At 33.0% G+C, this 11,554-nt stretch overlaps 1 protein-coding gene across 1 annotated transcript; it reads right to left on the minus strand.

Moving 5' to 3' along the window:
- Positions 1 to 906: 906 nt before the first annotated feature.
- Positions 907 to 11,147, minus strand: LOC126747922 (fidgetin-like protein 1). The gene is made up of 6 exons (XM_050456882.1): positions 10,962 to 11,147; positions 7,109 to 7,603; positions 6,770 to 7,053; positions 4,260 to 4,393; positions 3,657 to 3,884; positions 907 to 1,264 (listed from the first exon to the last, which is right to left on the minus strand). Exons 1-6 carry the CDS (start codon positions 11,105 to 11,107, stop codon positions 947 to 949), a joined length of 1,605 nt encoding a protein of 534 aa, XP_050312839.1. The 5' UTR covers positions 11,108 to 11,147; the 3' UTR covers positions 907 to 946.
- Between the last annotated feature and the right edge of the window lie 407 nt (positions 11,148 to 11,554).

Genomic DNA, 11,554 nt, shown 5'->3' on the forward strand with positions numbered 1-11,554 from the left:
TCGTGAAATAAAAACTTCCTGATAGTCAGTCTAAGTAGCTATAAAAACTTTTATAAAACTTCCTTGTAGCTATTATAGTTACTGAGTTATTTAAATTTGAAATTTGGTTATAGTTAGTTGGAGCCTAAACTGAATAGTCCAACATTTTTCCAGATAACTTTGTCTAGGATAAAGATAGAGTCGTGAAATAAAAACTCCCTGATAGTCAGTCTAAGTAGCTATAAAAAACTATTATAAAACTTCTTTGTAACGATTATAGTTACCGAGTTATTTAAATTTGAAATTTGGTTAAAGTCAAAACTGAATGATCCAACATTTTTCCAAATAAATTTGTCTAGGATAAAGATAGAGTCGTCAAATAAAAACTTCCTGATAGTCAGTCTAAGTAGCTATAAAAAACTATTATAGAACTTCCTTGTAACTATTATAGTTACCAAGTTATTTAAATTTGAAATTTAGTTAAAGTCAAAACTGAGTGGTCCAACATTTTTCCAGATAACTTTGTCCAGGATAAAGATAGAGTCGTCAAATAAAAACCTCCTAATAGTCAGTTTAAGTAGCTATAAAAAACTATTATAGAACTTCCTTGTAACTATTATAGTTACCAAGTTATTTAAATTTGAAGGCACACTCTTCTCAATTCCTCCACTACGATTCCCCCATTAATGACTCATGACCTCTAAAAGTCTATAAATGTACATAAAAGTACTTTACAAAAAAAAATCTAACGGAGCTAGATCGGGGTTTCTGGCAGGCCACTCTTGTGCCTCTTCTCTTCAAGATGGGGTGCGTTCCTGAGGATGAATTTGTGGGTAAAAACGTGTACTGAATTACACTTGAAATCGGATTCGTATACAGGTGGGACAAACTGGGATCTGGAGTGCGGCAATCAATAAGGCGACTCGATAATGAAAAAAATTGTACTTTATTTGTACAAGCGAATATCTTAAGCAAATCCGCACGATCCGTAAGTCTTGTTCCAACTGACGTAATGTACTAAATCGTTTTGGGATACGCTCGGTTTGACCCGTTCGAGGGAACATCGAAAATCGGCCATTTCCAACGGTCTGACTTGGGACGCCCGAATGTTCTCGATGGAAGCGAGGGGCAGAGCCCTGATGGGCCCCAGAGCGGCCTCCGAGCACAAATTTTTGATGTCCGCCCCCGAATATCCCGCGGACAAGTCGGCGATTGTTTTAAACTCGTCGTCTGTTAGTGTGTGTCTCTCGGAGGCCATCAGTAGTCGCAGTAGGCCGAGGCGTGCCTGCAAGTCACAAACAGGGTTGTTTTCTTTTTTTTTTTTGTACAAATTTCTGTGAACGTTTTGTACAATTCGTCACGGGGGTTTTTGTGGTGAAATTGTACTAAAAAAAGTTTTTTTTTAAACGATTTTCTTAATAGTACAATTTTTTATTAAATGGTTGTACAATTTTTGCCCATTTTTCATATTAAAATTGTACAATAAAAAAAAATATTTATGCGCGGATAGAGGCGTCGCTTAAGGGTATTTTTGGTACAAATTTTTAAATAGTACCATTTTTTATTTAAATATTGTACAATTTTTACCTATTTTCATATTAAAATTGTACAATAAAAAAAGTCCTTATGCGTAGGTAAAGGCATCGCATAAGGGTATTTTTAGTACAAATTTTTAAATAGTACAATTTTTTATTTAAATGTTGTACAATTTTCCACTTTTTTTGTACTAAAAATTGTACTAAAAAAAGCCCTTATGCGTGGCCAGAGGCCTCGCATCACTAAGCAATTTTAAAATTGTCTCAATTTAGATGCAAGAATTGTGGTAATTAGAGAAATTGCTTGGTGGTGCGAGGCCTCTGGCCACGCACAAGGGTTTTTTTAGTACAATTTTAAAAAGTACAATTTTCTCGTAACATTTTGTACTAATTTTCATGAATTTTTTGCATTAAAAATTGTACTAAAAATAGTACAAATATTATTATAAATTGTACTAAAAAGCCCTTATCGTGGCCAGAGGCCTCGCATCACTAAGCAATTTAATTAGTACAAATAAAAGCTTTTTGTACATTTTTTTAAATTAAAATTGTACTTAAAAAATCTCTTATGCGTGGACCATTTTTTTAGTGCGCAAGTACGTTTTTAGTACAAACCATTAAATTGTACAAAAATTTAAATCATATGGGTTGATGTTGGCTTTGAGTAAAGTCAATTTTAGTACTATTTGACCTACAACCAATAAAAAATTGTACATTTTTAACCTTCATAAACTCCTTTGATTGTTCGATAATTTCTATATAAAACCCTTCTTTGGGGTACAAATCTTCAAATGTACAAGGACCTTTACGTTCCTTTATAGTACAAAAAGACCGTTTTTTTAGTACAAATCTCTCAATTAATAAATTGTACAATTCCTCACAGAAACTAGTACAAAAGAAAAAAGATTTTTTCAAGTACAAACACCTCAATAATAAATTGTATAATTCCTCACATGCAGAAACTATTACAAAAAATTGTACAAATCTCTTAATCAATAAATTGTACAATTCCTCACATGCAGAAAATAGTACAAAAAATCGTACAAATCTCTCGATCATGAAATTGTACAATTCTTCACAGAAACTAGTACAAAAAAACGTTCAAATTTCTTAATCAATAAATTGTACAATTCCTCACATGCAGAAACTAGTACAAAAAATCGTACAAATTTATTAATCAATAAATTGTACAATTCCTCACATGCAGAAAATAGTACAAAAAATCGTACAAATTTATTAATCAATAAATTGTACAATTCCTCACATGCAGAAACTAGTACAAAAAATCGTACAAATTTCTTAATCAATAAATTGTACAATTCCTCACATGCAGAAACTAGTACAAAAAATCGTACAAATTTATTAATCAATAAATTGTACAATTCCTCACATGCAGAAAATAGTACAAAAAATCGTACAATTCTCTTAATCAATAAATTGTACAATTCCTCACATGCAGAAACTAGTACAAAAAATCGTACAAATTTATTAATCAATAAATTGTACAATTCCTCACATGCAGAAGATAGTACAAAAAATCGTACAATTCTCTTAATCAATAAATTGTACAATTCCTCACATGCAGAAAATAGTACAAAAAATCGTACAATTCTCTTAATCAATAAATTGTACAATTCCTCACATGCAGAAACTAGTACAAAAAAAAAATTTTTTTTTCAAGTACAAATCTCTTGATCAATAAATTGTACAGTTCCTCACATGCAGAAACTAGTACAAAAAATCGTACAAATTTCTTAATCAATAAATTGTACAATTCCTCACAGAAACTGGTACAAAAAAAAACGTTCAAATTTCTTAATCAATAAATTGTACAATGCCTCACGTGCAGAAACTAGTACAAAAAAAACGTACAAATCTCTCGATCAATAAATTGTACAATTCCTCACAGAAACTAGTATAAAAAAAAACGTTTTTTTCAAGTACAAATCTCTTAATCAATAAATTGTACAATTCCTCATATGCAGAAAATAGTACAAAAAAACGTACAAATCTCTGAATCAATAAATTGTACAATTCTTCACAGAAACTAGTACAAAAAAACGAACAAATCTCTCAACCAATAAATTGTACAATTCCCCACATAAACTAGTACAAAAAAAGAAAAAAAACCCCGCCACTGACCTCATAATCGGGCAACGGAATGTACAATCTCTTAACGAAACGCCTGCGTGCGGCCTCGTCCAACTCCTGTGGCCGATTGGTGGCCCCGATCAGCAGCAAACGTTCCTCGCTGTCGGTACTCGCGCCGTCCAATTGTACCAAGAACTCGGTCTTGATCCTGCGCGAACTCTCGTGTTCCGTATCGCTCCTTTGCGCGAGCAACGAATCGACCTCGTCTATGAAAATCACCTGATGGAACAAAAAAATCAACGGGGGTCGAATCTGGTCGTCTTGCCGGCCATTCGATAGGATTTTTGAACCCCCCGTCCTCCCTCTTCCCGTTTGAAGAGTAATATGTTACTGTGTATATACACCGATGATTTTTTTCACCGAAAATTAATTTTATCCAGTGGCGTACGATAAAACAGTATTTATTTAAGTGAGATACGAAAAAAATACAGGAGGCAAAAAAGTCGTATTTTTAAATGCCTAATCAAATAACAAACATTAAAGTTGAAAAAAAAGTCAGTGACGTACATTTTTTTTGCCAATAATGTCCCCTCGGGACGCCACTGGATCTTATAATAGACACTAGCGACTCTAGTGGTGGTTTTTTAAACTTACCGCCGGTTGGTGGGTACGTGCTACCGCAAACAGCGCCCTCACCATTTTCTCACCGTCGCCGATCCATTTTGAGGTTAAGGAGGACGCGCTGATGCTGAAGAAGGTCGATTTACTTTGGGCCGCCACGCATTTACCTTTAATAAAAAGAGACAAAAGAACCTTCTGGAATGATGGATTTCATTCTTTTCTGCCTCTGGAAGACAAATTGGACAGATAATGTGAAAGAGAGAGAGAGAGAGAGGTTGGCAAAGAGGCCGGAACCGATAGAAATCTCCGTATTACAGTTGCGAAGAAGAACATTCTCAAGGCTCACTTTGAAGGTTCCTGTGACTTTCGTTTGTTTCTCATGAATTTTGACAGTCTTGACATTTCGGCACCGTTTTTTCAGAACCATTTCTAGGGTACAAATTGTATGACATTTTGGGTCATAACTTGGAAACTACTTAAGATTTTCTCATAATTCTTTCATGTCATTATAGTGTGATTCCTGAGGATGGATTTGAGGGTAAAAACGTCGGTCTGGGTGGAGAATTAAGGCAGCCAGGGATGTTTTGGTTGGGATGGTTTTTTTGCAACATTTTTTTAATAAACTCTTAACTTTGCTTTGGAATATCTTAAGAAATAATGGGAATATTCTTAAAAGGATTTTAGTGCAACAAAGTCCATTTCTTACCAAACAATTTCATATGCGAACGATGCATGTACCTCAAAAACTTTTTGAGTTAGAGGCAATTTTGTCCATCACGGATTTTTTTTTATCGTTATAGTGGTATTTCAGATGTACACGCATAAAGTGTTTTTAGTACAATTATCTGAATAGTACAAAATGTCATTAAGATTTTGTACAATTTTCACCTAATTATGTGTTAAAAATTGTACTAAAAAAAACCCTTATGCGTGGCCAGAGGCCTCGCATCACTAAGCAATTTTAAAATTGTCTCAATTTAGATGCAAAAATTGTGATAAATGGGGAAATTGCTTGGTGGTGCGAGGCCTCTGGCCACGCACAAGGGTTTTTTCAGTACAATTTTTTTAAAGTACAATTTTTTCGTTTTATTTTGTACAAATTTTCACCCATTTTTGTATTAAAAAATTGTACTAAAAATAGTACAAATATTAATTAATATTTTGTACAATTTGTCACTGTTTTTTTGTATTAAAATTTGTACTAAAAAAGCCCTTATGCGTGGCCAGAGGCCTCGCATCACCAAGCAATTTTTCACGTGTATTTAAATGCAAAAATTGTGATAATTGAGGAAATTGCTTGGTGGTGCGAGGCCTCTGGCCACGCACAAGGGTTTTTTTAGTACAAATATTTAAATTGTACAATTTTCAATTATTAATTTTTCTCATTCGTCACCTTTTTTTGTATTAAAAATTGTACTAAAAAAAGCGTTTTTAGTACAAATATTTAAATTGTACAATTTTCAATTATTAATTTTTCCCATTCGTCACCTTTTTTTTGTATTAAAAATTGTACAAATAAAGCGTTTCTAGTACAAATATTTAAATTGTACAATTTTCAATAATTAATTTTTCTCATTCGTCACCTTTTTTTTTTGTATTAAAAATTGTACTAAAAAAAGCGTTTCTAGTACAAATATTTAAATTGTACAATTTTCAATTATTAATTTTACTCATTCGTCACCTTTTTTTTTTGTATTAAAATTTGTACTAAAAAAAGCGTTTCTAGTACAAATATTTAAATTGTACAATTTTCAATAATTAATTTTTCTCAATCGTCACCTTTTTTTTGTATTAAAAATTGTACTAAAAAAGCGTTTCTAGAACAAATATTTAAATTGTACAATTTTCAATTATTCATTTTTCTCATTCGTCACCTTTTTTTTGTGTATTAAAAATTGTACTAAAAAAAGCGTTTTATAGTACAAATATTTAAATTGTACAACCAACTTTCAATTAATTGTTCACATTCGTCACCTTTTTTTTGTATTAAAAATTGTACAAAAAAAGGCGTTTCTAGTACAAATATTTAAATAGTACAATTTTCAATTATTCATTTTTCTCAATCGTCACCTTTTTTTGTATTAAAAATTGTACTAAAAAAAAGCGTTTCTAGTACAAATATTTAAATTGTACAATTTTCAATTAAAATTTCGCCTTTAAAACCTTCAAATATTGTACTAAAAAAGGCCTTAAAGTACAACGCACTTTTAGTACAATTATTTACCGAATAGTACAATTAAGCTCTTTTTCACCGTTAATCCAACACTGCTAAAGGGTTTTTCCTTTAACAAATAATTGTACTAAAAACGTCTTTTTTGGGGCGTGGCCTTAAATCACCAAAAAAAAATCGTACAATTGAAGTCACTATAGTCAGACAGAGTCCGAAACATTTGACAGTTTTAAGGTTATATAGAGAGAAAGATGCTTCAATTCCTGTGCGTGCGAGAGAGATAAAGCATAAAAAAGACTCCCTATAACTGTGCTAAAAAAAGACGGCAAATCAATGATAAAAGTCCGTGACAAAACGAGTACTTCCGGTTTACCTATCAAAGTTTTCCCGGTTCCCGGCGGCCCGAACAACAAAATCCCCTTGGGGGGTCTGCGTAATCCGGTGAAAATGTCGGGACGCAACAGCGGCCACACCACCGCCTCCTGGATCGCCGATTTCGCGCAATCCAGACCGGCGATGTCGTCCCAATGGACCCGCGTCCCCGCCTTATCCATGATTTCCGCCATTATCAGTTCCACCATTTTCGGATCGATGTTTTTCAGAGACTCTTCTTCTATCGCCGTCTCTTTTTCTTCTGGAGCAACGTGCTCACTTGACCTGTTAATTTGTTATTAGCCCTCTGGGTTGCCTCGTTATTTAGTCAGGCACTTACTTTTCCTTACCGGAGGTGAGGAGGGGGGAAACGAACCGACGTTTCGTCATCTTTTTTAGATTAGAATCCCCCCCGCCCTGGTTTTGTTTCGTTTGTTTTCCCAGCTCCTCACTCGCGGTGGTTATAAAACAATTGCGAGTGTCTCCTCTTTGCCTCCTCGGACCTCCCTGTTGCATCAGCCTCTCTAGTGTCAATTTTTTGTTTTTTTCACTCATGAATGCGTTCAACTGTTTTGTTGCCGCTTCGGATGAAGCCTCCGATTGGGGGCAGAGTAACTTTCGGTCCCCGGAACACTCCAAGAGGTCCAAGTGCCTCGTTAAATCGATTTTAGGCATTTTTTTCGATGTCGTAAATTGCCGCTTAGTTTCTAGGTTCGGGTGTGACTCTTTTAGTAAATTGTCGTAAAAGTTTTCGCCATTTTTATAATGTGCGGTTGTGTCGAGGAGATCGTCTAGTTTTTGTGTGAGGAAGTGGCAGTAGCTCGAGTTATCCAGGCTGGAATTGAGAAGGCAACTGTCAAAGTATAAAGTGAGAAGTTTTGCCTGTTTTAACCAACATAGATGCGCCTAATCTACAGATCTCTTTTTCCTTTAAAAAGGTCCCGATTGAATGAATGATTTATTCCAGGCAGTTGAACTATTTGCAAATGCCTCAAAGAAATTAAAAAAACCCCTTAAACTGCCTGGAATTATATATATATATATATATATATATAGGATACTGTATCGAAGGCCTTTGAAAAGTCTCTCTTCCATAACTTCTTTATTTTTTAATTTATGGCTAAAAGTTATTCTTGATGATTTGTTCTGTTTTTGATCAGGAATTCAATGCTGAAAAAAAATTTGAAATATTTCCAACAGTTTTCGAGAAAATGAGGAAAAACTGTTTTGAGGTTTTTCCCGATTTTCCAGAAAACTGTTGGTCCTAAAAATTATTTTTTTATTGTATCTGATGCTCATTGACATTCCAAACAACTTTTGTTTAAACCGTTTTTTTCTCCATCCAGTAGTTTTCCAGAAAAAAAATAAAAACCGAAATTATGGACATTTTTCCAGGGGGTACCCCTTTGGATTTTTTGGCTATAACTTTTTTCTGGTACATTTTTCAAAAAAATTTTATAAGACTTTTTTGAAGCATTTTGTGCAATTTATTCATTTTCAGAAAAAAAAATTAATTTTCTCAAAAATTTTTTTTTTTCCAATTTTTCACCCAAAATTTTTCAATTTTTCAAAAATCTTCCATAACTTCTTTATTTTTCGATTTACGGCTAAAAGTTATTCTTTATGATTTGTTCTATTTTCAATTTGGAATCCAATGCTAAAAAAAAATTTTCCGTATTACCAATAGATTTCGAGAAAATGAGGAAAAACTGTTTTGGAGTTTTCCTCAATTTTCCGGAAAACTGTTGGACCTAAAAATTATTTTTTTATTGTACCTGATGCGCATTAAAATTCCAAACAACTTTTGTTTAAACTGTTTTTTTCTCCATCCAGTAGTTTTCCAGAAAAAAAATAAAAACCGAAATTATGAACATTTTTCCAGGGGTACCCCTTTGGATTTTTTGGCTATAACTTTTTCCTGGTACATTTGTCAAAAAAGTTTTATAAGACTTTTTTGAAGCATTTTAGACGATTTATCCATTTCCAGAAAAAAAAATGAATTTTCTCAAAAAAAAATTTTTTCCCAATTTTTCAACCAAAATTTTCCAATTTTTCAAAAATCTTCCATAACTCCTTTATTTATCAATTTTCGACTAAATATTATTCTATATCATTTGTCTTATTTTTGAATAGGAATCCAATGCTAAAAGAAAATTTTCCATATTCCCAATAGATTTCGAGAAAATGAGGAAAAACTGTTTTGGAGTTTTCCTCAATTTTCCGGAAAACTGATGGACCTAAAAATTATTTTTTTATTGCATCTGATGCGCATTGACATTCTAAACAACTTTTGTTTAAACAATTTTTTTCTCCAACCAATAGTTTTCCAGAAAAAAAATAAAAACCGAAATTATGAACATTTTTCCAGGGGTACCCCTTTGGATTTTATGAGGGAGGAATTTTTGGGAAAATCGGATATAACTTTTTCCAGGTACATTTTCCAAAAAAGTTTTATAAGACTTTTTTGAAGCATTTTAGACGATTTATCCATTTCCAGAAAAAAAAAATGAATTTTCTCAAAAAAAAATTTTTCCCAATTTTTCACCCAAAATTTTCCAATTTTTCAAAAATCTTCCATAACTTCTTTATTTTTCGATGTACCGTTAAAAGTTATTCTATATCATTTGTCCTATTTTTGAATAGGAACCCAATGCTAAAAGAAAATTTTCCAAATTTCCAACAGTTTTCGAGAAAATCAGGAAAAACTGTTTTGGAGTTTTCCTCAATTTTCCGGAAAACCGCTGGACCTAAAAATTATTTTTCTATTGCATCTGATGCGCATTGATATTCCAAACAACTTTTGTTTAAACAATTTTTTTCTATAACCTATAGTTTTCCAGAAAAAAAATAAAAACCGAAATTATGAACATTTTTCCAGAGGTACCCCTTTGGAATTTTTGAGGAAGGCTTTTTTGGCTATAACTTTTTCCAGGTACATTTTCCAAAAAAGTTTTATAAGACTTTTTTGAAGCATTTTAGACGATTTATCCATTTTTAGAAAAAAAAATGAATTTTCTCAAAAAAAAATTTTTTTCCAAATTTTCACCCAAAATTTTCCACTTTTTCAAAAATCTTCCATAACTTCTTTATTTTTCGATTTACGGTTAAAAGTTATTCTATATCATTTGTCCTATTTTTGAATAGGAATCCAATGCTAAAAGAAAATTTTCCAAATTTCCAACAGTTTTCGAGAAAATAAGGAAAAACTGTTTTGGAGTTTTCCTCAATTTTCCGGAAAACCGCTGGACCTAAAAATTATTTTTCTATTGCATCTGATGCGCATTGACATTCCAAACAACTTTTGTCTAAACAATTTTTTTCTCCAACTAATAGTTTTCCAGAAAAAAAATAAAAACCGGAATTATGAACATTTTTCCAGGGGTGCCCCTTTGAAATTTTTGAGGAAGACTTTTTTGGCTATAACTTTTTCCAGGTACATTTTTCAAAAAAGTTTTATAAGACTTTTTTGAAGCATTTTGTGCAATTTATCCATTTCCAGAAAAAAAAATTGAATTTTCTCAAAAAAAATTTTTTTCCATTTTTCACCCCGAAGTTTTTCAAAAATCCTCCATAACTTCTTTACTTTTCTATTTACGGCCAAAAGGTACTCTACATGATTTATTCAATTTTTAATAAGGATTCCAATGCTAAAAAAACCTTTTCCATAAACCTAACAGTTTTCAAGAAAACGAGGAAAAACTGTCAAGAGGTTTTTCTCAATAAATTATTTCATGCATAGATTTGCAGAAGGCTTTTGACACAGTCAACTTTGCTTAAATCACACCATATACCTGGAAGCGAGTGCCTGGAATAAATAATTAATTAACACAATTCCTGGATGTTTCCCCCCCCCCCCCCAAACCCCCAATCGCCTGGAATAAGCAAAAATTTAATCCAGACAGTCATAAACCATTAAAAATTCAACCTAACATGATTCATAAGCGACCAAAGTCACTCATATCACATAAGACTTCTCCAAACTAAAGATGTTCCAAAGGCCTTCGACAAAGTAAAAAAAAAACTGTGAAGTGTGCGGATGGCTTCTAAAGGCCTGATGATGTGCTCTAACTAGAACGAAACACGTGTAGCCCGTTTAATTACATGTTGTGAGACCGTGGCTTTGTGTTTTTCTCTATTTTTTCGTCAATTTTGTATGTTGGTCGCCCTATAAAGTGAAACTAATTGAGTCGTACCTTTTGGAAGCGGCCTCCATGGATAATACAGTGAAATTCCTTCTTGAAGCTACTGCCTGACTATGGGAATCGGTAGTACCACCCAATAAATGCCGGTAAACCTTTGAATCGGGTTCATTCGACTTATTATTGCTCCTTTTATACATTTTTTCCTCAACTAAACTAACCTCAAAAGGAAACAATAAACAATAACAAACTTGACATTTGACAGAAAGGTGACAGATGTCAAAACCTTAGACGAGGAAAAAGAGATGCCCCTCTAAGGTCAGAACGTACGAGGGACCTCTAGCGGGAACTTAGGTAGTTGAGGTGCCAGTTTTCCAGGCAGTTGAGGTTCGATTTCCAGAAAAATTTGATGCATTTTCTTCAAAAACTGAGCGTTTAATAGGAAATTGAGTGGAAAAAATCCAGAAAACCATTGAAAAATCTCGCTTTTCTAGGATAAATGGAGTAAATAACCTTCCGAATTTTGTCAAGGCTTTTGGTGGAAATTGGGTGTTTATTTCCAGGAAAATGAACTATTTCCTTTGAAAATTAAGAAATTCTTCAAGGCAATTGAAGAACTTGTCGGAAAAATCCCAACGGGGACCACC

The sequence above is a fragment of the Anthonomus grandis genome, chromosome 20 (genome assembly GCF_022605725.1).
Source record: "Anthonomus grandis grandis chromosome 20, icAntGran1.3, whole genome shotgun sequence".
Lineage (NCBI taxonomy): Eukaryota > Metazoa > Arthropoda > Insecta > Coleoptera > Curculionidae > Anthonomus > Anthonomus grandis.